Source organism: Quercus robur, chromosome 10 (assembly GCF_932294415.1).
Source record: "Quercus robur chromosome 10, dhQueRobu3.1, whole genome shotgun sequence".
Lineage (NCBI taxonomy): Eukaryota > Viridiplantae > Streptophyta > Magnoliopsida > Fagales > Fagaceae > Quercus > Quercus robur.
In genome coordinates, this window is record NC_065543.1 from 39,179,463 (window position 1) to 39,205,537 (window position 26,075).

At 32.0% G+C, this 26,075-nt stretch overlaps 3 protein-coding genes and 1 pseudogene across 3 annotated transcripts; all 4 read right to left on the reverse strand.

Moving 5' to 3' along the window:
- Positions 1–1,697: 1,697 nt before the first annotated feature.
- Positions 1,698–8,301, reverse strand: LOC126702447 (probable F-box protein At4g22030; annotated as a pseudogene).
- Positions 8,302–8,382: 81 nt separating this feature from the next.
- On the reverse strand, positions 8,383–10,215 carry LOC126702446 (cell division cycle 20.1, cofactor of APC complex-like). The gene has a single exon (XM_050401149.1). The coding sequence runs from the start codon at positions 9,816–9,818 to the stop codon at positions 8,535–8,537; it is 1,284 nt and encodes a 427-aa protein (XP_050257106.1). The 5' UTR covers positions 9,819–10,215; the 3' UTR covers positions 8,383–8,534.
- Positions 10,216–17,986: 7,771 nt separating this feature from the next.
- LOC126702454 (probable F-box protein At4g22030) lies at positions 17,987–19,213 on the reverse strand. Its single transcript, XM_050401156.1, has one exon. The coding sequence runs from the start codon at positions 19,211–19,213 to the stop codon at positions 17,987–17,989; it is 1,227 nt and encodes a 408-aa protein (XP_050257113.1).
- Positions 19,214–21,736: 2,523 nt separating this feature from the next.
- Positions 21,737–23,001, reverse strand: LOC126702455 (probable F-box protein At4g22030). Its single transcript, XM_050401157.1, has one exon. The coding sequence runs from the start codon at positions 22,985–22,987 to the stop codon at positions 21,737–21,739; it is 1,251 nt and encodes a 416-aa protein (XP_050257114.1). The 5' UTR covers positions 22,988–23,001.
- Positions 23,002–26,075: the final 3,074 nt, after the last annotated feature.

Genomic DNA, 26,075 nt, shown 5'->3' on the forward strand with positions numbered 1-26,075 from the left:
AACTTAATATGAGCTTATGATTGTAAGAGATTCATAGGTAAGATCACGTTATCTTTTTCATCACTGCACACTTTAATGTAATACAAAACTTTAGCATTAAAAAACATGTGGTACTAATTCTAAATGTAGATTTCAAATTATTTTTTTTCTTGGTTTTAGTCCCAATTTGATAAACAAACAACTTCATTACTTCAGTTTCTTGAAAGAAAGATTTTTTTTTTTTTTTTAATTTTTTATCAACCATCGTGTTTCATGCTAATATCAAATTCCTTATACAACATTCATAATAATAATCAACACTTTTTTCACTTTGAATAATAATAATTTACAAAATTCAAACGAATACTCTTAAAATTCTTTCATTTTTTTTTCCTTTTATCAATATTGTTCAACATATCTATGTGTATGCACGAGTTACAAGCTAGCACATATATATAAAATAAGAAACCATTTCATATTTTAAAAATGTATGGTTTAAAAAAAGTATAAGCTAATATTATGTATAATTTAAATATCTTCTAAAAAACATGTATAATTTGAATGATGTAATTATGATTGTTTTTAATTGTACTATGCATATACAGGGGGTTACACTCTAATTTATACATAAAGTCAAACCTGAAAAAAAAAATCCAATTAGATTTTCAATTGGTGTCTAATTTTGCACCACATATCCCCTTTTTTTTTTTTTTTTTTTTTTAAAAAAAAATTGTGGCAAGTGAGTTGTTAGTGCAAAAGCAAAAGAGTCAAATAAATAGGAAGGAAAAAGAAATGTTTGGTTTGACTTTGACAAGGTATTAACATGATTCTTGGCAACGGAGATTAGAGAAAATTTTAAAAATATTAATGAAAATGAAAAGGGAATTTATATTTATGTTGGACTTAAGCTTTAGATTAGGTTTTGTTCCCATCTAAACCAAGTCGAAATCAAAACTAAACTCTAGCATAACAGAAAATTAATAACATTTTCTATCTATATTTTTAGCATATAGTATTATTATTATACAAATAGTGGTTGGACAAACTAAAATTGAGAATTTCATGGATAATAATTTAAATGATTTTTTTTATTTGTTTCAAATAAACTTATATTTATTTTATAAGTTGATTATTTATATTTTCAAATATGTAAACATTATATACTTTATATATTAACTAAGCAAAAATTTAATATGCATTTAGTGATGCTTTTTTGTAAATGTATCTCATGTATATGTATGAGATTACAAACTAGTTCATTAAAACTAGAATACACAGCTATTAAATTATAATTAAAATAAAACTCAAATGCCCTTAAAATTGCAATTTTCAATGCACAATAGTTTCAAAAAAAAAAAAAAAAGCCAAAATTAGTTAATAAAAAAATAAGGCTAAAATGCAAATTGCACCAGCTAAATTTGACCGTTTGACTGAAATTCATTTCAGTCATTTAATTTTACTTTCGTTCAATTGAATTATTTAAGTATCAGATTTATTTAATTTAGGTCTTTGGACCAATTTTCATTTTATTGTATGTTAGAAACTAAGAAAATACATACATGCATATTCTTTTTCGAACTCTTTTTGCACAAGTAGCTAATATAAAATTTGAGAATTAAATATTTTTTCTATGTTAGAAGATTGTACAATGAGTAAATTAAGTTATAAACAATTTATAAATCAAAAAATTGATTTAACTATACACTAAATATCCAAAACTAGAAAAGTTTGCTTGCGAATTCGTCTATATGAGAAGAAGCTGACTTTCTAGCAAGTTCTCTGAGTTGTGATAAGCTTCTCCCAAGTTTCAAAGCCACCTTCATTTCAAACAATTCCCCATTTTCTCTTTTCTCAAAATCTCTTTCCTCAAGTGTGGTTTCAATTGAATCTTTCAATAGCTGGAAAAATCCACCACAGTTTCTATACATCTCAATCACCATCCCAACTTGTCCACCATGCTCAAAAGCATTAACTGTGCTAGCTAAAGCCCCAGCAGCCACTGCTACTATTGGTGCCCATGATCCATTACCAACAAAAGCTGAGCCCAAGGCTGCAATGCCTGTGAGTAATGGACCTGAGATAGCTAAAGTCTTGTTGATCTTCAATGCCAAGTTGCCAAGTCTTACATGGTCCTCAATGTCTTCTCTCCACCACCTTAACAACCTCTCGCATTTCCATTTCGAGTTCCTCACTCCATCCATTGTTGAATTGTTTTCCTTCATGTAAAAAGTTTTTCTTCTGTAGTACTTGATTTTTAGGCCACCAAACAGCTGGCTCAAACTTTGCAGGGAATTTTTCAAGCATTGCACCAAGCAAGGGAAGCGGGTAAGCTTTATCAAGGGCCAAAACCTTTTCCATCACCTCCTTCACATCTTCTTGAGTTGGAGTTCCAATGGCGAGCAAGGTTTGGATTTGGCTCTGGAGCTGCTTGAACAATCTTGTAGCATTACGTTGTTCTTCAGCAAGCTGTGAAGGCTGAATTTTGTTCATTATTAGCAGCATTCCGGTGGCCACAGAATACAAAAGTGTAGACGATAATTTCAATGCCAAAAGTGGCATTCCAATGCCACCAGCTATGGCTGCAACGCCAGCCATTGTTGCAGCAGTGAGAGTTATCATGTTGATGGAGTTTAGAAGATGGGTATTCCAATTGTCACGTTGTTCTCCAATGTTGGCGTGCATCTCTACTCTATCAGCTACAGCCTCTAAGATAGCATAGAGTTGAGTGGTAACAATATTTGTACCAGAGTTGTGTGATCTATCATTGATCTTTTCTACTGGGATTGTGCTTATGAACCTGTCTCTTATATTCAGTTCCTCACCTAGATTTCTCATTGGTATTTTTGGAACTGAGAGTGTTGAAATCAAGAATGCAAGCTCAAAGAAAGTTCAGTAATGGCGGAAAGCATGCAGAGACGTGAAGGCATGCAGAGAGAGAGAATGAACATTCTGAGCTTTGAGAAAAATGATTTCGTATATATTAAAATAACTGACTCTGTTTCTTTATATAGCAGAAACAGAGCAACCAAATGACCAAGTGAAGCAATACTATCAATCAATACAAACATGACAAGTGGCCTAACTAACTAAGTATGCTCTGTAATATCTACACCCATGTAATACAAGCACTGCTATATACAAAACTACAATACAAAAACTACTAAACTAATAGCTACAAGATAATATCTCCAAGATATTCTATGTGACAAATATCTGCAGGCTCAGATATTTACAAGATATTTTACACTCCCCCTCAAGATGAACTATATATGTTGATTAGATTCATCTTGGATAACAAATAATGAAATTGCTTATACACGAGTGCCTTAGTAAAGAAATCCGCAATCTGGTGTCTAGTAGGTACATGGAAGGTCTTGATCACTCTAGCTTGAATTTTTTCTCTAATGAAGTGGCAGTCTATTTCTATGTGCTTTGTTCTGTCGTGGAAAACTGGATTTGCAGCAATATAAATAGCTGTCTTGCTATCACAGTAAAGGGAAGCTGCATGATTGTGCTCTAGTCCAAAAGTCTTGAGCAAAGCTATCAACCAAACAACTTCACTTGTGACTGTAGCCATTGATCTATACTTAGATTCTGCTGAAGATCTTGATACAACTTGTTGCTTTTTACACTTCCAAGAAATCAAAGACTCACTAAGAAAGACACAAAAACCTGATATAGACCTTCTAGTATCTGGACATGCTGCCCAGTCAGCATCACAGTAGGCCTTAAGCTTCAATTCTGAGTTTGCAGAGAGAAATAACCCCCGACCTGGTGTCTTCTTTAGATATTTAAGAATTCTATAAGTTGCCTGCAAGTGAGGCACTTTGGGAGAACTCATGAACTAACTAAGTTTGTGTACTAAATAGCATATGTTTGGTCTGGTGAGTGTCAAATAGAGCAATTTACCTATCATCCTTCTGTACAAGGAAGAATCAGGAACATCCTCTCCCATTGAACTACTGAATTTGGCAGACCGCTCCATTGGCACATTAGCACATTAGCAGGCTTGCAAGCTAGCAAACTCGTATCAGACAACAACTCCAAGGTAAATTTCCTTTGACATAAACTAATACCCTTCTCGGTTCTAGCAACTTCAAGGCCTAAGAAATACTTCAAAGTGCCAAGATCTTTTAGCTTGAACTTGTTGTCTAGGAAAAGCTTGAAGGTGTTGACAGCCTCCACATTATTGCTAGCTATAAGAATGTCATCAACATACACTAGCAAAATGATGATTGAACCTTTGTGGACCTTGGTGAAGACTAAATAGTCAGATTTGGATTGGATGAAACCATCAGCAATGATAGTAGCAGACAACTTAGCAAACCACTGTCTACTAGCTTGCTTGAGTCCATAAAGAGACTTTGTGAGCTTACAAACCTCCCCCTTACTGTCAAATCCAAGTGGAGGAACCATTCACACCTCCTCATCTAAATCCCCATGAAGAAAGGCATTGTTGACATTCAATTGAGAGACATGCCAACCATAAACAGCAGCAAGAGCCAACAATGTTCTAACAGTGACAAACTTCACCACAAGAGAGAAAGTCTCATAATAATCAATGCCCTCAACTTGAGTGAATCCTTTTGCAACTAGTCTTGCCTTGTATCTCTCAACAGACCCATCTGCCTTGAGTTTAATCTTGTATACCCACTTGCAGCCAATGGGAACCTTGCCAGGAGGAAGTTTGGTCATAGCAGCTTGCCACAAAGGATCAATCAATGCTTGAGCATAAGAGGTAGGTTCCTTGGCAACAATCAAAGCAATGGAAAAAGCCTTATGTGAAGTAGACAATCTATTATATGAAAGAGTAGAAGAAAGAGGGTAAAGAATACCTAAACTGTCAGAAATAGAAGAATCATGAGATTGAGGTAGAGAAGCAGTGGCCAACACATGAGCAGATGCAAGATTACAATGATAGTCATGAAGATATGAAGGTAGCTTATGAGGTCGAGAAGACCTTCTAACAAGTGGTAACTCAGGTACAGGAGAAGAAATAGGATCAAGAAGTTCATTATGATCAGAATGAACAAAAACATATGGAGGAGCTGAAACAGAATGCACAAGGTCAAGAAATTCATCTGGGGGAACATCAGGATCAACAGAAGAGAAAGAAAGAGAAAATTTTGCAGAAACAGTAGGAGGAATATCTGGAACCGAATTTTGAGGTGGAAATATAAGAGAAGAATTGGAAGTAGAAGATATGATAAGTTTAGAAGTCCAATGTTTGAAAGGGAAAATGAACTTCTTAAAAATGACATCCCTAGACAAGAAAACAGTTTTAGAAGCTAAATCATACAATTTATAACCTTTGGTACCAAAAGGATAGCCAATGAAAATGCATGCTTTAGCTCTAGGATCAAATTTTGTTCTATGTCTAGTTAAGGTTGAAGCATAACACAGACTGCCAAAAGACTTAAGATGATCATAGGTAGAAGGATGACCTAAGAGTTTCTTATAAAGAGTAAGATTTTGTAACAATGGATTAGGAAGCCTATTAATGAGATATGTTGCTGTCAAGACACAATCCCCCCAAAATTTCAAAGGCAAATTAGCCTGAAATCTTAAGGCTCTAGCAGCATTTAAAAGATGCCTATGTTTTCTTTCAACCACAACATTTTGCTATGGAGTTTCAACACAAGACAGTTGATGAATGATACCCTTAGAAGCATAAAAGGAAGAAAGGGCAAATTCAGGTCCATTGTCTGAGCTAAACACTTTGATAGGAACATTAAATTGGGTCAAAATCATATGAAAGAAGGATGGAATTAAGGTTGAAGCATCAGACTTGTGCTTCAACAAATATACCCAAGTACACATGTTGTGATCATCAACCAAAGTGAGAAAATACTTTAATCCATTCAGGGAAGGAGTGGAATATGGTCCCCAAATGTCAGCATGAACCAAATCAAAGCAAAGAAATGCTAGAAGAATGAGTAAAAGGCAATGTGTGCTGTTTAGCTAAAGGACAAATGTGACAGTCAAAAGGCTTAGTATTATTGCAAGATTTGATATCAGGTACAATATTATTCAACAAAGTCAATCTTTGTGAAGATGGATGATCTAATCTATAGTGCCATAGCCTAAAAACACTATCAAAAGAATCAAGATTACAAGAATTAACACTTTTGCCATGAAAACATGATGACAACATAGACAAAGCCTCAGAAACAAAATCTAGTAGAGTGACCTGTGAAGTGCACTGCAATGTGCAAAGGCCTCCTGAGTTATGAAGCTAGCAACCTGATAGGTAGTGGCAAAACTTGCTTCTGGTGGGGCTTGAGTACCAAAATGGCATTGTGAATTTAGTAAACCAACCAGTTGTTGATACTCAGCTCTGGTGAGGGAGACAAGTTCATTAGAGGTATCCTCAGTTGTAACCAGATTGCTTGCAAAGGTTTGAGACTTGTTCTTGAACTTGTACCTAGGAGGGTAACCATGTAGTTTGTAACATTTATTAACTACATGTCCCATAGCACCACAGTGAGTGCATTGAGGTCTGCCAGTCCTTGACTTATTGAAATTCTTGACATTACCACCAGACTTGGGTCCCAATGCTGCCAATGCAGCTGCTGTGTTAGTCAAAACCTTCTTCCCAGTACTAACCTTTCTTTGCTTCTCATCTTGAAGCAAAAGAGAGAAAACCTTACTCAAAGGAGGTATGGGATCCATAAGAAGAATTTGACCTCTAATTGCAGTATAAGTCTCATTCAGTCCCATCAAGAATGACATAGTACAATCCTCCACATGGTGTCCACAAGTACAGGTTCTATAGGTAGAAAATTCATCCCAAAGACCCTTAAACTTTATGTAGTATGCATTGATACTTAAATCCTCTTGAGTTAAAGAGCTAACTTTCTTCCTTAATTCGAAGATCCTAGGACCATTGCCTTGTCCAAACCTGTATTGTAGGTCAAGTCAGACCTCTCTTGCAATCTTGAAATACACTATGCTTGATTGTAAATCCTTAGAAACAGAATTGAACAACCAAGCTAATACTGTGCTGTTACATTTACACCAAGCTGTGTACAGAGGATGGTCAATGGATTGTGGCTTAGAAATTGAGCCATCAATGAACCCTAGTTTGGTCTTGGCATCCAAAGATATTAGAATAGCTCTATTCCAAGTGTTATAATTCTCCTCAATAAGAGGTTGAACGACCAATGAAACACCAGGATTATCACCACTGGATAGGAAATATGGACTAAAGGAATTTTCCCAAGGCTGGACAGTACAAGCAGTTGCACTAGATGTACTTTCAGCCATACTTAGTACAATGATGAAGATACAGAGTCCCAAACAAGAATTGGCAAAAAAAAAAAAAAAAAAAAAAAAAACTAGACTTTCCAGAGAATTCTTCAAAGAACAATGAATGCAGTGATATGATGTACAACCAAATCAAATCAAGATTCAATATACAATCTTGATGAAATCACAACAAAGAACAGCAAATTGGGAAATGAAACCCTAAGAAATCAAATTAAGATTCAATTTACAATCTTGATGAACTCACTGCAAATCGGGAATTGAAACCCTAAGATTGGAAAGAAATCAATTTCCAATTATGAAGAAAAAGAATCTAGATTTCAATATGCTAAAGAAATCAAGATCTAGAGAGTGATGAACTTAGCGCAAGAATCAATCAAAAACACAATGAAGAAAATTTCTAATTGATTTGAAAGAAGCACCAAGAAATCGAAAAACGAAATTGAACTAGGAAGAATCAGAGAATACCAGACTTGAACGATTCTCTGATCTAGTTCAGCTCTGATACCATGTTGAAATCAAGAATGCAAGCTCAAAGAAAGTTCAACAATGGTGGAAAGCATGCAAAGACATGAAGGCATGCAGAGAGAGAGAATGAACATTCTAAGCTTTGAGAAAAATGATTTCGTATATATTAAAATAACTGACTCTGTTTCTGCTAACCAAATGACCAAGTCAAGCAATACAATCAACCAATACAAACATGACAAGTGGCCTAACTAACTAAGTATGCTCTGTAATATCTACACCCGTGTAATACAAGCACTGCTATATACAAAACTACAATACAAAAACTACTAAACTAATAGCTACAAGATAATATCTTGGAGATATTCTATGTGACAAATATCTACCAGACTCAGATATTTACAAGATATTCAACAGAGAGAGAGAGAGTTTTGGAAGCTTTGGTACATAAATAGCAGCATTGATTTTCCTTGAACAACAACATGAAGAAGAAGATGAAGGTAAAAGAAGAACCGAAGCCATTTGATTGGGAGGTTTTCTCTTTTGGTTCTTGTGTGTATATATATATATATACATATATATATATATTTTTTTTTGAGGCAAAAGTTTTCACTAAGAAAAATTAGGAGAATACAACACAAACTTTCTCGAGTTGAGAGTAATCAGAACTTTAAACATAATACCAAGTATATTACTATCCTTACACATTCAGCAAAAAAGTAGAACTTTACATCACTATCTTTCTTCAAACAAACAAACAAACAAAAGTAAAATTTAATTCGGATTGGCGTTTTGCATTGTCCCGTTGTTGAGTAGTTTCACTATCGGATAACCTGGGAAAAGGGCTCGGGGTTTGCTTTTGGAGCACGTTTTGCAGCTTGGGGGTCTCCAAAGACATTCCAGAATTTAATTTTTTCATCTGCTGCTGCTGATGCCACTGTGCAACCATCTGGGCTCTGAGCCATAAACAGAACTCTGGAAGTATGACCAGTGAGCTCGGCCATCTTCACCATTGATGGATATTCCCAGAGAGTAAGCTGGTTCTGAGTAGACCCATGAGAGCTGAGCAGCTCTCTCTCATTCTTGTTCCACAATAATGAACAAACCTGAGAGCCAGTGTCCACAGAATTCAAGCATGCACCAGTATGAGTATTCCAAAACTTTATGCATTTACCATCTCTACCTCCACCAGAGGCTAGCAAATTGCTCTCGAAAGGACACCAAGCAAGAGCTTTCACTGCAGATGTGTGATCTTCGAGCCTGTGAGCCCATTGCGTTGGTGAATTTGAAGATGTCCTTGATTTGTCCCATATGAATAGTAGATTATCATTTCCTCTACTTGCCAATTTCTGGCCTGAGCGTGACCATTTCAGCCCGCAAACCTCTTGCTTATGACCTCTGTAGGTTTCGACAATATGTGATCCGACTCTTACATCATGGTTAATGATCAGACTGTCCATTCCTCCAGTGGTAAGGATGTGATGATTGTCGTTCCATGCCAGTGATCCAACTCTCAATGTGTGGCCTCCTGGCAAAGTTCTTGGCTGTTCCTTAGATGTTAAATCCCACAACTGTACTTCTGAGTTGTTCAAGCCAATGGCAATGTGCTGGCCATCAGGAGCCCAGCTAACACTTGTAATCGGGCCTTTTCCTTCATCAACAGTGACAAGTTCTGAAGTAGAACCATTAGAAGCATCCCAAAGATAAACTGTATTTCCAAGAGCAATTGCAAGAACATTGCAGCTTCCCCAATCCAGTAAATTTAAGTAGTAATCGTCCACAAGGTCAGGGGCATCTAATGTCCTCTCAGAAGTCTGAGGAATGCTTCGCTTGGGCTTGGTGGGCTTATCCTGCTGCTGAGAAGAGGAGAGAGCAGGGGGCTTGTTCTTGAAAGGGAGAATTCGAGTCCCGGTCATGTTGAGGGCCTCTGCCAGATGCTTCCTGTAGGGTGAGCTTGCAGGTGGGTTCTCTTTGCCTTTCCTCCCTTCATTCAGCATAGAGTGCGCATAATCAAAATTAATTGCTGATCGGTTTGGAATAAATCTATCCAAGTTTTCTTTGGAACTCTTTTTCTTTGATGAAGAAGAATTTGATCCTGAGTCCATAACTCTAGCACAAACAACAACAATATATATACAGACAAAAAAGAAAAAACAGAGAGAGAGAGAGAGAGAGAGAGAGAGAACACAAAACCCTACAAAAAGATACTATTAGTAACAGTTAGAAATTAAAGAAATCAAAGAATCAAAGCCTGTGAAACAAAGGGTTAGATCAAAAGCAACAAAATAGTATAAAGAAATAGTTTTGATGAAGAGAGCTTGTTATTGTTGTGAATATTTTGAGCGCTTGTGAACAAGAAGTAGATCTTGAGAGAGAGAGAGTTTGTGAGGGTTGTGAGAGGAATGAGAGGGTTTATATCGTGAGAAATACTGATGAGGATTATTAGGGTTTTGTTCTGGTTCTTGTGTATATATGTTGTAGAAAAAGAAAGGTTTTGAATGAAGGTAACGAGGCTCTCAACTCTTATTTATAGACTGGAACTATAACTGGGTCAGCTACAGAAAAATGTTGAATTCAATGGCTGACTTGAAAATAGATATAAAGAAGTGCCTAACGGCTAGTGTTTCAAATATAATATCATTTCTCATTCAAGAAATGGTGTCGGTTTGATCAGGACAAGTAGCTGTGTTATTGGTCAAAGATGGTGTGTTTCAATACTGTCTAACCTTATCTCTGGCTTGTAAAATATCAAAGTTCAGTGGCAGAAAAGTCCAGCGGTTGGTGATGTTAATTAAAGTCGGTCTGGAGGTTAGAGTTTGTAGATGATGACGTCACTCACTTGTGTAACCGTCCCAATTTTTTAGCTATTTGTCTTTTTTGACTGATTGTTTTCTTATATTTTATGTGTCATACAATTTTGGATATCTCTAACTCTAAGAGGCGGGTCAACATCTCCAAGTCGAAAGCATGTGTCCTTTTCATATGCACACCAAGTCCAAAGTTTAGTACAGTAACGTAACTTTTGTGTCACATTATATATATGAATTTTTTTTTTTAGTGATAAATATTAGAAAAAAAAAGTGATAAGTTTATATGAAAATAATTTTTTACAACTTATTATTAACCACATCATCGGATAATGATAATTGGTGGTGGTGTAAAAAATCTATAATGGGTATGTCTTTTAATTATTTGGTTTTTGATATTGGATTTTGAGGACCCTTGGTCTAAACTGATTTTAAAAGCTCAAATTATGTATTTAAGAGAGATTTATAAAAATTTTCCTCCAAAAAAACACGTAATAAGAACCAAGAAAACCAAGAAAATTATTATCATATATAAGCTCAAATGTAAAAATACCTTCGATAACGTAGAAAACCTTCAATACTAGAAACGAAAGATTTTTTTTTTTTTTTTTTGAATAAAGTCAATTCTCCACAACCTTGGCCATGGACTTGTCTTCCAAATTTTTTTCACAGCTCTTTTGCCTTCATCTCTCTCGTAACAAAATAATTTTGATTTTTGGCAAAACGCGTAAAAGGACAATACCATAATCCTGTACCTTCCTCTAGTCTTTAACATATTTTAAAGTTTGCTATTTTCCACAACAATATACACTTGTTGGATGGTAAATAATGTTATGAATACTGTTTCGGAGCCCGATTCGGTTTGTTTAATAGGACGATATATTTCGGTACCGGTCAATTTCGACGTACCGTTTCTGAGTGTTTCGAGATTTCTTAAAAATAGTATATATATATATATATATATATATCTTATTACTTTTAGAAATAAAAAATAAAAAAGTTATATTTTCATACATTTATAGAACTTGTTAATTTAAAATTAATCTAATTAATTAACTTTAACAGTTAAGCTACTATTATCTTAATTAAAATACTAATTATTTCTTTTAATGCAACAAAGTGAGAACAAAATTAAAATAAGGCTGGGCAGTTCAGCTAAGCACACTGCCCAAGCCAAACCAACCCTATGTCCAACATTTTATTCTTTTATTATTCTTACTTTTTTCCTCACAAGCCATATATTTTTTTTAAAAAAATTTCTAGGTATAAATGCACTTTTAATTCATACATTTTGCATTTTTTTCATTTTTGTCCCTACATTTTATTTTTACCACTTTTAGTCCATAAACCAATTAACGCTTGACATTTAGGCCCTTTCCATCACCCAACTAACAACAAAAGCTGACGTGACTAACGATGGAATAAAAGAATAATATAATCACACACATTAATTAATTAAATTTAAAAAAAATTTAAAAAATTTAAAAAAATTAAAAAAAAAATTAAAACTCATTAGTTTTTGGGAAGAACTAGCTATTAATAATCTTCATGTTCTTCTTCTTCTTTAGAACATGAACTTCATGTTCTTCACCAAATCAAGACAAACCCAACTGGCCAACATTTATAATCAATCTCAACACAAAAAATTCTAACACATTCAACATTGAAACCTCTAGTAAATCAAACCCATAAATCCAAGAAATAGACCCATAAACCCTCTCTAATGGAGATCCAAAATTGTTAAGCTTGACTACGTGAGCCATAATATTCCTCTAGTTAAGCTATTGCTATTCTACTTCAACTCATCATATGAAGCAAAAGACTACAGTGTTTTTGAGCAAAGGAATGGTGGATTGATTTTGGTCTATTCAGATTCTTTAGAAGATCCAAGTTCAACTTTATTTGCAACAAACCCATACCAGCCGAATCTTGTATTTCGGCCGAAATCAATCGAAACAACTCGGATCTCTCAAAACACGTCGGAACAGGCCAAAATCTCATCCGAGGTGGAATAGAGGGGCTTGCTATTCCATTTTGCTTGCCGATACGAGATTTTCCGGCCGAAACGGAACGGTATCCATAACTTTGATCGTAATATCCATGATGTCTCATTATCACACGGCTAAAGTTGTTTGTTCCATCAAATTTGGCATTAAAGACAGTAATTGTCCACAACAATGATATTCGAGGAAAGAAATTTCGCTCACAATATAAAATTACATAAGTAGTATTGAAACTTATTCTTGAAATCCAATCTTGAATATACCCAAAAATTTAAATCCCATGATTGTTATAGAATTCAATGTATATATATAGGGCTGGGTTCAAGTTACACCTGGTGTAACTTTAAGTAATATTACACCACCCAATAAATTGTTATAGAATTCATATTTTGAAAATCCTATAGTTGAATTACATGTTCTATATATTTTTAACATTCATGCTAATGTTCATGTCAATTGAATGTTATTTACAATTCAATCCATAAACTCATATTTTATGCATTATTTTAAACTACAAAAATTTGAATTTAAATAATTGATTAATGACATAGCTATTAATCTTTGATCATCTTGAAATTTTGCAAGTATGGAGAATATACGAAGATAATATAATCTAATGGTGGATTTGTCAAAATTAGCATCTAATTAAAAAAATATTGAGTGGTGTAACATTACTTAAAGTTATACTAGGTATAACTTGAACCCATAAGATTCTGCCATGTGGCACACTTTATGAAGATAATTGAAGTACTCTTAAGCCATATTAGAGATAAGAACAAAATTAAAATTAGAGACTCTTTATTTTCTTTGGTTCAATGTTTCAAGACTACTTTTGTTATAATTTATTTAATGTTTCAAGGCTATTATTTGTTTTATTTGGTTTAATATTTCAAGACTTTTCATCTCTCTTACACACACAAAACTCTTTGCATTTACATTCACCTTTTTCACTTTTGCTCCTTTATATACACATGCCCACACCCCTTTATGTCATCTCATATAAAATACACTCAAACAAAAAACGATATTATTTACCTTCAGACTTTCAACAACACCTACATAACTCTAACATTGTCATATTATTTGATTCTAACCCATCGTCTGAGTAAGCTATAACCAAGGAAGGGAGCTTGTGTTTTTTATTCAGTTATAGTAGCTTATAGTTTTGATGTTGAAGTCAAACGTTTTGGATTTTATGAAGGCTGTGATTTGCTTTGAGTCTTTGGGTATTTGGGATTTTGGTTTGGAAAAATCATAAATGTATTTTGTTTTAGAACTAAAGAGAAAGAAAAAGAGACATTCTAATTGATTATTTGTGAAATTAGCTTCTTTTTTTTTTTTTTTTTAGAACTCATAATGTGTAGGTTTCTTTGTAAGTTTTTTTACTACTATATTGTGCGGAATGAGCCATAGTGATAAAATAAAAATCGATTACGATTTCAAAGTGTTTTGCGCTTTTTTTTAAGGATATGGAAGCCTAACTAAAGACAATTAAATTTTGATAAATTGATGTATTTTTAGCTAATTTTTCTTTGTTTAATCATGTTTTCTTTATGTTAATACTTACAAATGATTTCTTTAATTTCATTGAGATAATGAATTGGGTATTTGAGATTGAGGTCTCGATATTTGGATGTGAGAATAGAATGGTTAAGGAAATGTTTGGGAAATTTCTTAAATTTATGTAATTTTAGAATATAATAGTATTCTATGCTTTAAAAATTCTTATTTTTTAGATTTCAAAATCATTTAATCAGAAAAAAAATTAAGCCTACTTTTAACAATAAATATTATAATATGTTATAGTCTTATATATAGTGCTATGCAAATTTTTTTAATAAAATATTAATTAAGAAAATCAAGTTTCAAACTATTCAACAAAATTGTGAGCAAACACAAATATTATACAACAAAATAAGTATTATATGTAGGTCTTAATATACATAAAAATAATCTCAAATAAAAATTGTAAAGTATCCGCGCATCATGCTAGACATCATCTAGTAATTTCGAATAGCAATCACATTGGCTTAGTCAAAATTTTCTATCTATTATAAAATAAGAACTATTTTTTGTACTTTAGCTAGCCATTTTCAAAACACTAACACCTAATTTTTTATCCTATATTCTAATTGTGTTTAAATTTTGTGCCACATGTCCTATTTAATTTTTTTAATCTTTGTACCGATTGAGTTATCAAGTGCAAGAAGTAAATATTCCAAAATGAGTGAACCGTAAAAAAATCAAATCAACCAATAATCAATTTTGCTGCTCTTGCTTTTCAAATCCAACGATTTGAATTCACAAGGTTCACTCTGTTTCGAGAAATCACTAGAGAAAAATAAACACTTCTAAAAAATAAAAATTTTATGTCGTTTTCTGTTTTCTTGATTTCCTGTTTTGTAGGGATCAAAACAAGATGTGGAGATAATAAAATTTCAGAAAGAAAATAGGGCAGGTTATTTTCGGTAACAAAACACTGTTAATTTATTTTTAGTACGATGATTATTATTGATAAAAATTTATACGTAAACTTTGCTATCTGTAAGGGGTTTGGAAAAACACATTCAACCTTAAAGTTCTTTTTTTGCTGCTTATATATTATCCTTTTTTTTTAATTAAATTAAATGTGAAATTATTATTGAATATATAATCTGTTTGAAGTTGCATGTAACAGGTTATGCTTTTTTCGTTTAGGTATTTTTGTTCTCTCTGTGGTCAAGGGGTGTGCAAGATGGTATGATATTTCTTTTGATAGTTGAGTGGACTTAATTTTGCTTTTCAATTTTGGGTAATTATTGGATACTCCCTGAATATACTATAAATGCGTACTCCCTTCTTTCACAAAATAGTGGGTCCCACTAATTAAATTTATGGTGAAACCCACAATTCATGTGAAAATGGGGAGTACGCATTTATGGTACTCCCGGAGTATTCAATAATTTTCCTTCAATTTTTGAATAGGATTATCACTTGATTTCATTTGCAATAACTCTTAATGTCTTAATTGAGTACATACAAATGTTCATCAAAGCAAATACCTATTAGCATTGATTATATTTTGTTATTACCAGTTTTTATTAAATTAAGATGGAGTTAATTTTCTGGAGATAGTCCCCTTGCCAACAAGAGCTTTCTCATGGTAACCTGTTATGATTTCAATAGATTTTACGTTCAATAATAATCTGAATTTTTTTTTTTTTTAAGATAATATGTGATAAGCAAGAGGTAAACGGTCTTGGCCTTTGGTTTATCAAGTTTGCCTAGACCATATGAGTTTCTATGTTTCATTCTATCTTTAGCTTAGACCATGAATTCCTTTCCAAAGTAATATTTTTGATCATGGATTAATGAGAAGTTTGATCGTTCTTTTTCTTATCTGCATTTGCATCCCTTAATGATCATTTGGAGTAGGAAGATCACGTCAGATAGAATTAGAGAGAAGGCAGCTACCAGTTGCAAGGAGCCTAATTCAACTATTTTCGTCAGTTAACGTCGCTTCATATTTAGGGACATGCTCTCCAAATAGTAGTGATAATTATCATGATTTTCAATTATATGGTTATGTTTCTTCATGCTTAATTTTAAATAAATTTAGTTGGTGAATGATTGCTTTAACAGTTGTTGATTAATTGGCAAAATAAGAAAATTGTTTTGTGAAGTACTTTGTAATTTGTATGATCACCTTGCTCACTTAGGTAAGATAAGTTTAGCATCATCACTATTTGAATGTTTCCATACATAAGTATGGATTACAATCTAGTTTTTATATATAAATATAAATATATATTTTTTTAATTTGATTCTCAATTTTGTGCCACGTGTCCCATCTAATTTTTAATTTTTGTACTAAGTGAATTATTAAGTATAAAAATGGAAAAGTCCAAATCCAATTAGGTTCTAAATTGGATTTCAATTGGAGTTTAATTTTGCACCACATATCCTTCTAATTTTTTTAATTTTTATGGCAAGTGAATTATTGGATGCAAGTCCTTTTGGATATACACTATTGTAAGTTTCTTTAAAAAACTTTCTCCCCTCTCTCCGTGCATATGTGTTAAAATACTTAGTATTCTAAAAAAAAAAAAATTATTGGATGCAAAAACCAAAAAATCTAAATCTAATGAAATTCTAAATCATATATATATATATGAGAAATCATTACATATTTTAGAAATATATGGTTTAAAAAAAGTGTAAACTAATACCATGTATAATTTTAACCTCTTCTAAAAAAAGTTATAATTTGAACCATGTAATTGTGATTATTTTTAATTAATATTATACCCATGGATATGCACGGGGTTACACACTGGTATATATATATAAAGTCAAAACTTAGATTTTCAATTGGTGTCTAATTTTGCATCACATGTTCCATGTATTTTTTTAATTATTGTTCCAAGTGAGTTATTAGTACAAAAACCAAAGAGTGAAAATAAATAAATAAGAAGGAAAAAGAAATGTTTGGTTTGACTTTGATAAGGTATTAACATGATTGTTGGCCATGGGGATTGGGGAAAATTAAATAAATAATGAAAATAGAATTTAAATTTAAATCTAAACTAAACTAAACTAAACTCTAGCAAACTGAAAATTAATAACATTTGCTATCAATATTTTTTCTTATAGATTATTATTATACTGACAGTGGTCGAACAAACTAAAATTGAAAATTTCGTGGATAATAATTTAAATGATTTTTTTATTTATTTCAAATAAACTTATATTTTGTTTTATAAGTAGTTTTTTTATATTTTTAAATATATAAACATTATTTGTAAACTAAGTAAAATTTAATATACATTTAGTAATGCTTATTTGTAAATATATTTCATGCATATGCATGAGATTATAAGTTAGTTTCATTAAAACATGAATACCCAGCAAATAAACTGTAATTAAAATAAGGGAATTCAGATGCCCTTAAAAGTGCACTATTCAATGCACTAATTTTAATTTGTGTTTCAAAAATAAACTGCCAAATTAGTCAATAAAAAAAATGCTAAAATGCAAATTATATCTTCCAAGTTTGATTGAAATTCACTTCAGTCTTTTAGTTTTACCATCCTTCAATTGAGTCCTCTAAATTTCAAATTCACTAATTCAATAATTTAGGTCTTGCGTCCAATTTTTATTTTATTATATGCTAGAAAGTGAGAAACTAAGAAAATACATACATGCATATTCTTGTGCTGCGGTCGTAAAGTTATTTGTGTCTGCAACTTAAATTTTCAACAACTTGCTATAGGAAATTCAAGTTATTATATAATATGTGCAAGAAAATGAGAAACTGAGAAAATACATACATATTTGCAAACTCATTTTGCACAAGTAGCTAATACAAAATTGGAGAATTAAGCTTTTTTTTTCCTATGTTAGAAGATTGTACAAAGAATAAATTAAGTTATAAACAATTGACAAATCAAAAAATTCAATTAACTATGTACGAAATATCCAAAACTAGAAAAGTTTGCTTCCGAATTCGTCTAGACGGGAAGAAGCTGACTTTCTAGCAAGTTCTCTGAGTTGTGATAAGCTTCTCCCAAGTTTCAAAGCCACCTTCATTTCAAACAATTCCCCATTCTCTCTTTTCTCCAAATCTCTTTCCTCAAGTGTGGTTTCAATTGACTCTTGCAGTAGTTGGAAAAAGCCACCACAGTTTCTATACATCTCAATCACCATCCCAACTTGTCCACCATGCTCAAAAGCATTTACTGTGCTAGCTAAAGCCCCAGCAGCCACTGCTACTATTGGTGCCCATGATCCATTACCAACAAAAGCTGAGCCCAAGGCTGCAATGCCTGTGAGTAATGGACCTGAGATAGCTAAAGTCTTGTTGATCTTCAATGCCAAGTTGCCAAGTCTTACATAGTCCTCAATGTCTTCTCTCTCCACCACCTTAACAATCTCTCGCATTTCCATTTCAAGTTCCTCACTCCATCCATTGTCACATTGTTTTCCTTCATGTAAAAAGTTTTTCTTTTGTAGTACTTGATTTTTAGGCCACCAAACAGCTGGCTCAAACTTTGCAGGGAATTTTTCAAGCATTGCACCAAGCAAGGGAAGTGGGTAGGCTTTATCAAGTGCCAAAACTTTTTCCATCACCTCCTTCACATCTTCTTGAGTTGGAGTTCCAATGGCGAGCAAGGTTTGGATTTGGCTCTGGAGCTGCTTGAACAATCTTGTAGCATTACGTTGTTCTTCAGCAAGCTGTGAAGGCTGAATTTTGTTCATTATCAGCAACATTCCGGTGGCCGTGGAATACAAAAGAGTAGACGATAATTTCAACGCCAAAAGGGGCATTCCAATGCCACCAGCTGTGGCTGCAACACCAGCCATTGTTGCAGCAGTGAGAGTTATCATGTTGATGGAGTTTAGAAGAAGGGTGTTCCAATTGTCACGTTGTTCTTCAATGTTGGCGTGCATCTCTACTCTATCAGCAACGGCCTCTAAGATAGCATAGAGTTGAGTGGTAACAATATTTGTACTAGAGTTGTGTGATCTATCATTGATCTTTTCTACTGGGATTGTGTTTATGAACCCGTCTCTTATATTCAGTTCCTCACCTAGATTTCTCATTGGTATTTTTGGAAGTGAGAGAGAGAGTTTTGGAAGATTTGGGACATGAATAGCGGCATTGATTTTCCTTGAACAACAACATGAAGAAGAAGACGAAACTGAAGCCATTTGATTGAGAGGTTTTCTCTTTTGGTTCTTGTGTATATATGTTATAGAAAAAGAAAGGTTTTGAATGAAGGTGATGAGGCTCTCAACTCTTATTTATAGTGTGGAACTATAACTGGGTCAGCTACAGAAAAATGTTGAATTCAAAGGTTGACTGGCCTGATCCATTCGTATTGGGGGAATTAATTTTATTGGCTGGCCCATTCTGTATTCATAATTTTCTATGTTCAAAATTTTTTTCTGGTTTATAGCGTCGAACTATAACTGGGTCACGACGCAGCTATATATTACTCTATTACTACAAACTAATTGGTTAATTGCTTAACGACCCAAGGAAAAATGCTAGTCATATCTGCGCTGTATCTCAAAATGACTAGTTACAATTGAAGATCCTTACAGTTGTTAATAAAGTCCAGTTCAACCAAAGAAATACCCGATGTGGGACCCTAACGTCATCGTTAGGGCCCACTTTGTGAAGTAGTGTCTCCGAGCTCACATGGGGTTACCGGGCCAGCTCTGATACCATATATAACAACTCAAGGAAAAGCGCTAGTCATATCTGCGCTATACCACAAAATGGCTAGTCACAATTGAGGCTTCTTACAGTTGTTAATAAAGTCCAGTTCAACCCAATAGATACCCGATGTGGGACTCATCACACACCCACACATATCACACAATCAATCAAATTGGGACATCACAGTAATAATTATAAGTTGTTTGATAATAAATAGTAGAAAAAAAAATTATAAGTTTATATAAAAGTAATTATTTACAATTTATGATAGACTATATCATCAAATAATGATAAATGGTGGCGGTGTAGAAAAATTATTATATATGTCTTTTATTTGGTTTTTGATTTTGTATTTTGAGGACCTTTGAATTAATGTTAAAAGCTCAAAATGTACTTAAGAGAGATCTATAAACTTTACATAAAAAAAAAAAAAGATCTATAAAAAAATTATAAATAATAGGAACAAAGAAAATTACAAATTGGAGCCTAATTCAACTTGTTTCATTAGTAGAGGGGGAAATTCAAATATTGGAACTTGGTCTAAATTGATGTTGAAAGCTCAAATTATGTACTTAAAGAGGGATCTATAAATTTTTCTTCAAAAAATAAATAAATAAATAAAAACGAGATCTTTAAAAAATATAAATAATAAGAACCAAGAAAACTTACAAATTGGAGTCTAATTCAACTATTTTCATTAGTAGAGGGGAAATTCAAATATTGCAACTATGTAATAGAGATTGAAAATGAGCGACAAGTACAAATTGTGATTTAACGTTTTATTATACTTACCTCATGTGATTTAATATCATTCCACTGTGACATTTTTGTTTTTACAATTCATAGATGGAATCATGCAACAAGTTCTCTTGCGATTCAATATTATTCCATTGTAACATTTTTTTAACTTTTACACAATTAATAGATGCAACAAGGTGTAGAAACTTAATATGAGCATATGATTGTAAGAGATTCATAGGTAGGATCACGTTATCTTTTTCATCACTGCACACTTTAATGTAATACAAAACTTTAGCATTAAAAAACATGCGGTACTAATTCTAAATGTAGATTTCAATTTTTTTTTTTTTTTCTTCCTTGTTTTGACAAGGTATTAACATGATTCTTAGCAACGGAGATTGGAGAAAATTTTAAAAATAATAATGAAAATGAAAATGGAATTTATATTTATGTTGGACTTAAGCTTTAGATTAGGTTTTGTTCCCATCTAAACTAAGTCTAAATCAAAACTAAACTCTAGCATAACAGAAAATTAATAACATTTTCTATCTATATTTTTAGCTTATAGTATTATTATTATACAAATAGTGGTTGGACAAACTAAAATTGAGAATTTCATGAATAATAATTTAAACGATTTTTTATTAGTTTCAAATAAACTTATATTTATTTTATAAGTCGATTATTTATATTTTCGAATATGTAAACATTATATACATTATATGTAAACTAAGTAAAAATATAATATGCATTTAGTGATGCTTGTTTGCAAATGTATCTCATGTATATGTATAAAATTACAAACTAGTTCATTAAAACAAGAATGCTCAACTATTAAATTGTAATTAAAATAAAATTCGAATGCCCTTAAAATTGCACTTTTCAATGCACAATAGTTTCAAAAAAAAAAAAGCCAAAATTAGTTAATAAAAAAATAAGGCTAAAATGCAAATTGCACAAGCTAAATTTGACCATTTGACTGAAATTCATTTCAATCATTTAACTTTATTTTTGTTCAATTGAGTCATCTAAGTATCAAATTTATTTAATTTAGGTCTTTGTCCAATTTTCATTTTATTGTATGTTAGAAACTAAGAAAATACATACATGCATATTCTTTTATGAACTCTTTTTGCACAAGTAGCTAATATAAGATTTGAGAATTTAAATATTTTTTCTATGTTAGAAGATTGTACAATGAGTAAATTAAGTTATAAACAATTGATAAATCAAAAAAATTGATTTAACTATACACGAAATATCCAAAACTAGAAAAGTTTGCTTGCGAATTCGTCTACATGAGAAGAAGCTGACTTTCTAGCAAGTTCTCTGAGTTGTGATAAGCTTCTCCCAAGTTTCAAAGCCACCTTCATTTCAAAAAACTCCCCATTTTCTCTTTTCTCCAAATCTCTTTCCTCAAGTGTGGTTTCAATTGATTCTTGCAGTAACTGGAAAAAGCCACCACAGTTTCTATACATCTCAATCACCATCCCAACTTGTCCACCATGCTCAAAAGCATTAACTGTGCTAGCTAAAGCCCCAGCAGCCACTGCTACTATTGGTGCCCATGATCCATTACCAACAAAAGCTGAGCCCAATGCTGCAATGCCTGTGAGTAATGGACCTGAGATAGCTAAAGTCTTGTTGATCTTCAATGCCAAGTTGCCAAGTCTTACGTAGTCCTCACTGTCTTTTCTCTCCACCACCTTCACAATCTCTCGCATTTCCATTTCAAGTTCCTCAGTCCATCCATTGTTACATTGTTTGCCTTCATGTAAGAAGTTTTTCTTTTGTAGTACTTGATTTTTAGGCCACCAAACAGCTGGCTCAAACTTTGCAGGGAATTTTTCAAGCATTGCACCAAGCAAGGGAAGTGGGTAGGCTTTATCAAGTGCCAAAACTTTTTCCATCAGCTCATTCACATCTTCTTGAGTTGGAGTTCCAATGGCGAGCATGGTTTGATTTTGGCTCTGGAGCTGCTTGAACAATCTTGTAGCATTACGTTGTTCTTCAGCCAGCTGTGAAGGCTGAATTTTGTTCATTATTAGCAACATTCCTGTGGCCGCGGAATACAAAAGAGTAGACGATAATTTCAATGCCAAAAGGGGCATTCCAATGCCCCCAGCTGTGGCTGCAACACCAGCCATTGTTGCGGCAGTGAGAATCATCATGTTGATGGAGTTTAGAAGAAGGATGTTCCAATTGTCACGTTGTTCTCCAATGTTGGCGTGCATCTCTACTCTATCAGCTACAGCCTCTAAGATAGCATAGAGTTGAGTGGAAACAATATTTGTACTAGAGTTGTGTGATCTATCATCAATGACATGATTGATCTTTTCTACTGGGATTGTGTTTATGAACCCATCTCTTGTCTTCAGTTCCTCACCTAGATTTCTCATTGGTATTTTTGGAAGTGGCAGAGAGAGTTTTGGAAGCTTTGGGACATAAATAGCAGCATTGATTTTCCTCGAACAACAACATGAAGAAGATGATGAAGGTAATAGAAGAACTGAAGCCATTTGATTAAGAGGTTTTCACTTTTGTTTCTTGTGTATATATGTTGTAGAAAAGAAAGGTTTTGATTTTTTTTTTTTTTTTTGCTGAATGAAAGGTTTTGATTTTTGAATGAAGTTGAAGAAGCTATCAACTCTTATTTATAGCGTACAACTATAACTGGGTCAGCTACAGAAAAATGTTGAATTCAATGGCTGACTGGCTTGACCAATTCCTATATTGGCTGACTTTTTCATTTTAATTTTTTTGGGGAGTTAAGTTTATTGGCTGACCCATTCTGTATTTATAATTTTCTATGTTCAAAAATTTTGTCCTGTTTACAGTGTCTCAAACTATAACTGGGTAACGACGTAGCTATTTGTTTAATTATTACTACAATCTGATTGTTTTCTTATATTTTTTGTGTCATACAATTTTAGATTTCTATAAGAGGTCAACATCTCAAAGTCGATAGCATGTGTCCTTTTCATTCACACACATGTCGAAAGTTTAGTATAGTGTTTGACAATAAATAATAGAAAAAAATAATAAATTTATATGAAAGTAATTATTCACAATTTACGGTAAAACTTATTATCAAGTAATAATAAATTGTTGTGGTGTTGAAAAATTATTATATATACGTATGTCATTTATTTGGTTCCTGATATTGGATTTTGAGGACCCTTGGTTTAAATTGATATTAAAAGCTCAAATTATGTACTTAAGAGAGATCTATAAAAATTTTCCTCCAAAAAATAAAAAAAAAGGAGATTTATAAATAAAAAATTATAAATAATAGTAACCAAGAAAACTTACAAATTGAAGCCTAATTCAACTATTTTCATTAGTAGAGGGCGGAATTCAAATATTGCAACTTGGTCTAAATTGATGTTAAGAGCTCAAATTATGTACTTGGAAAACAAAAGAGATTTATAAAAATTAAAAAAAAAATTATAAATAATAGGAACCAAGAAAACTTACAAATTGGAGCCTATTTCAACTATTTTCATTAGTGGAGGGAAATTCAAATATTGCAACTGTGAAATAGAGATTGAAATTGAGCGACAAGAGGATAACTTACAAATTGTGATTTATCGTTTTATTATACTTACCTCATGTGATTTAATATAATTCCACTGTAACATTTTTGTTTTTACAATTCATAGATGCAATCATGCAACAAGTTCTCTTGTGATTCAATATCATTCCATTGTAACATTTTTCATCTTTTACAATTAATAGATGCAACAAGGTGTAGAAACATTAATATGAGCATATGACTGTAAGAGATTCATTGGTAATATCACGTTATCTTTTTCATCACTGCACACTTTAATGTAATACAAAACTTTAGCATTAAAAAACATGTGGTACTAATTCAAAATGTAGATTTCAAAAATTTTTTTTTTTTTATTATTGTTTTTAGTCCCAATTTGATAAACAAACAATTTCATTACTTTAGTTTCTTGAAAAAAAAAATTTGTTATCAACCATAGTGTTTCATGCTAATATAAAATTCCTTATACAACATTCATAATAATAATCAACACTTTTTTTTCACTTTGAATAATAATAATTTAAATTTTACAAAATTCAAAAGAATACTCTTAAAATTCTTTCATTTTTTTTTCTTTTTAGCAATATTGTTCAACATTTCCATGCGTATGCATTTGTTACAAGCTATTATATATATATATATAAATATATATATATATATATATTAAAAGTAAAAGCTTAGAGAAAATCCATTTAGGTTTCAATTGGATTCTCAATTTTGCAACACGTGCCTCATTTAATTTTTTATTTCTGTGTCAAGTGAAATATTAAGTGTAAAAATTAAATAGTCCAAATCCAATTAAATTTTAAATTGGATTTCAATTGAAATCTAATTTTGCGCCATGTGTCCTTTTTTTGTGACAAATGAATTATTGGGTACAAAAACCAAAGAATCTAAATCCAATTAAATTTTAAATCATTTCATATTTTAGAAATGTATGGTTTAAAAAATGTGTAAGCTAATATCATATATAATTTGAATATCTTCTAAAAAAATGTATAATAATGATGTTATTTTGATTGTTTTTAATTATGTCTTGTATATGCATAGGGCTACACACTAGTTTAGACATAAAGTAAAAACTGAAAGAAAATTCAATTAAATTTTCAGTTGGTGTCTAATTTTGCGCCACAAGTTCCATTTTGTTTTTTTAATTTTTATACCAAATGAGTTATTAGTGCAAAAGCGAAAGAGTCAAAAATAAATAAAGAGGAAGGAAAAAGAAATGTTTGGTTTGACTCTGACAAGGTATTGCCATGATTCTTGGCAACCGGGATAGGTGAAAATTAAAAATAATAATAATGAAAATGGAATTTATATTTATGTTGGAATTAGGCTTTAAATTAGGTTTTGTTCCCCATCTAAACCAAGTCTAAATCTAAACTACACTCTAGCATAACAGAAAATTAATAACATTTGCTATCAATATTTTTTTTTCTTATAGTATTATTATACAAATAGTGGTTGGACGTACAAACTAAAATTGAAAATTTCAGGGATAACAATTTAAATTATTTTTTTATTTGTTTCAAATAAACTTATATTTATTTTATAAGTTAATTATTTCTATTTTCAAATATGTAAACATTATATACATTATATATGGACTAAGTAAAAATTTAATATGCATTTAGTGATGCTAATTTGTAAATGTATCTCATATATATATATATATATATGAGATTACAAACTAGATCATTAAAACAAGAATGCACAGCTAATAAATTGTAATTAAAATAAACTTGAATGCCCTTAAAATTGCAATTTTCAATGCACTAATTGTGTTTTTTTTTTTTAAAGGCAAAATTAGTTAATAAAAAATAGGCTAAAATGCAAATTGCACCAGTAAATTAAATCTAACCGTTTGACTGAAATTCATTTCAGTCCTTTAACTTTACTTTCATTCAATTGAGTCATTTAAGTATCAAATTGATTTAATTTAGGTCTTTGGTCCAATTTTCATTTTATTATATGTTAGAAACTAAGAAAATACATACATGCATATTCTTTTACAAACTATTTTTGCACAAGTAACTAATATAAAATTTGAGAAT

Coding starts and splice junctions, on each gene's coding strand:
- LOC126702446 (XM_050401149.1), bottom strand. CDS start 9,818: ATGGACTCAGGATCAAATTCTTCTTCATCAAAGAAAAAGAGTTCCAAA.
- LOC126702454 (XM_050401156.1), bottom strand. CDS start 19,213: ATGGCTTCAGTTTCGTCTTCTTCTTCATGTTGTTGTTCAAGGAAAATC.
- LOC126702455 (XM_050401157.1), bottom strand. CDS start 22,987: ATGGCTTCAGTTCTTCTATTACCTTCATCATCTTCTTCATGTTGTTGT.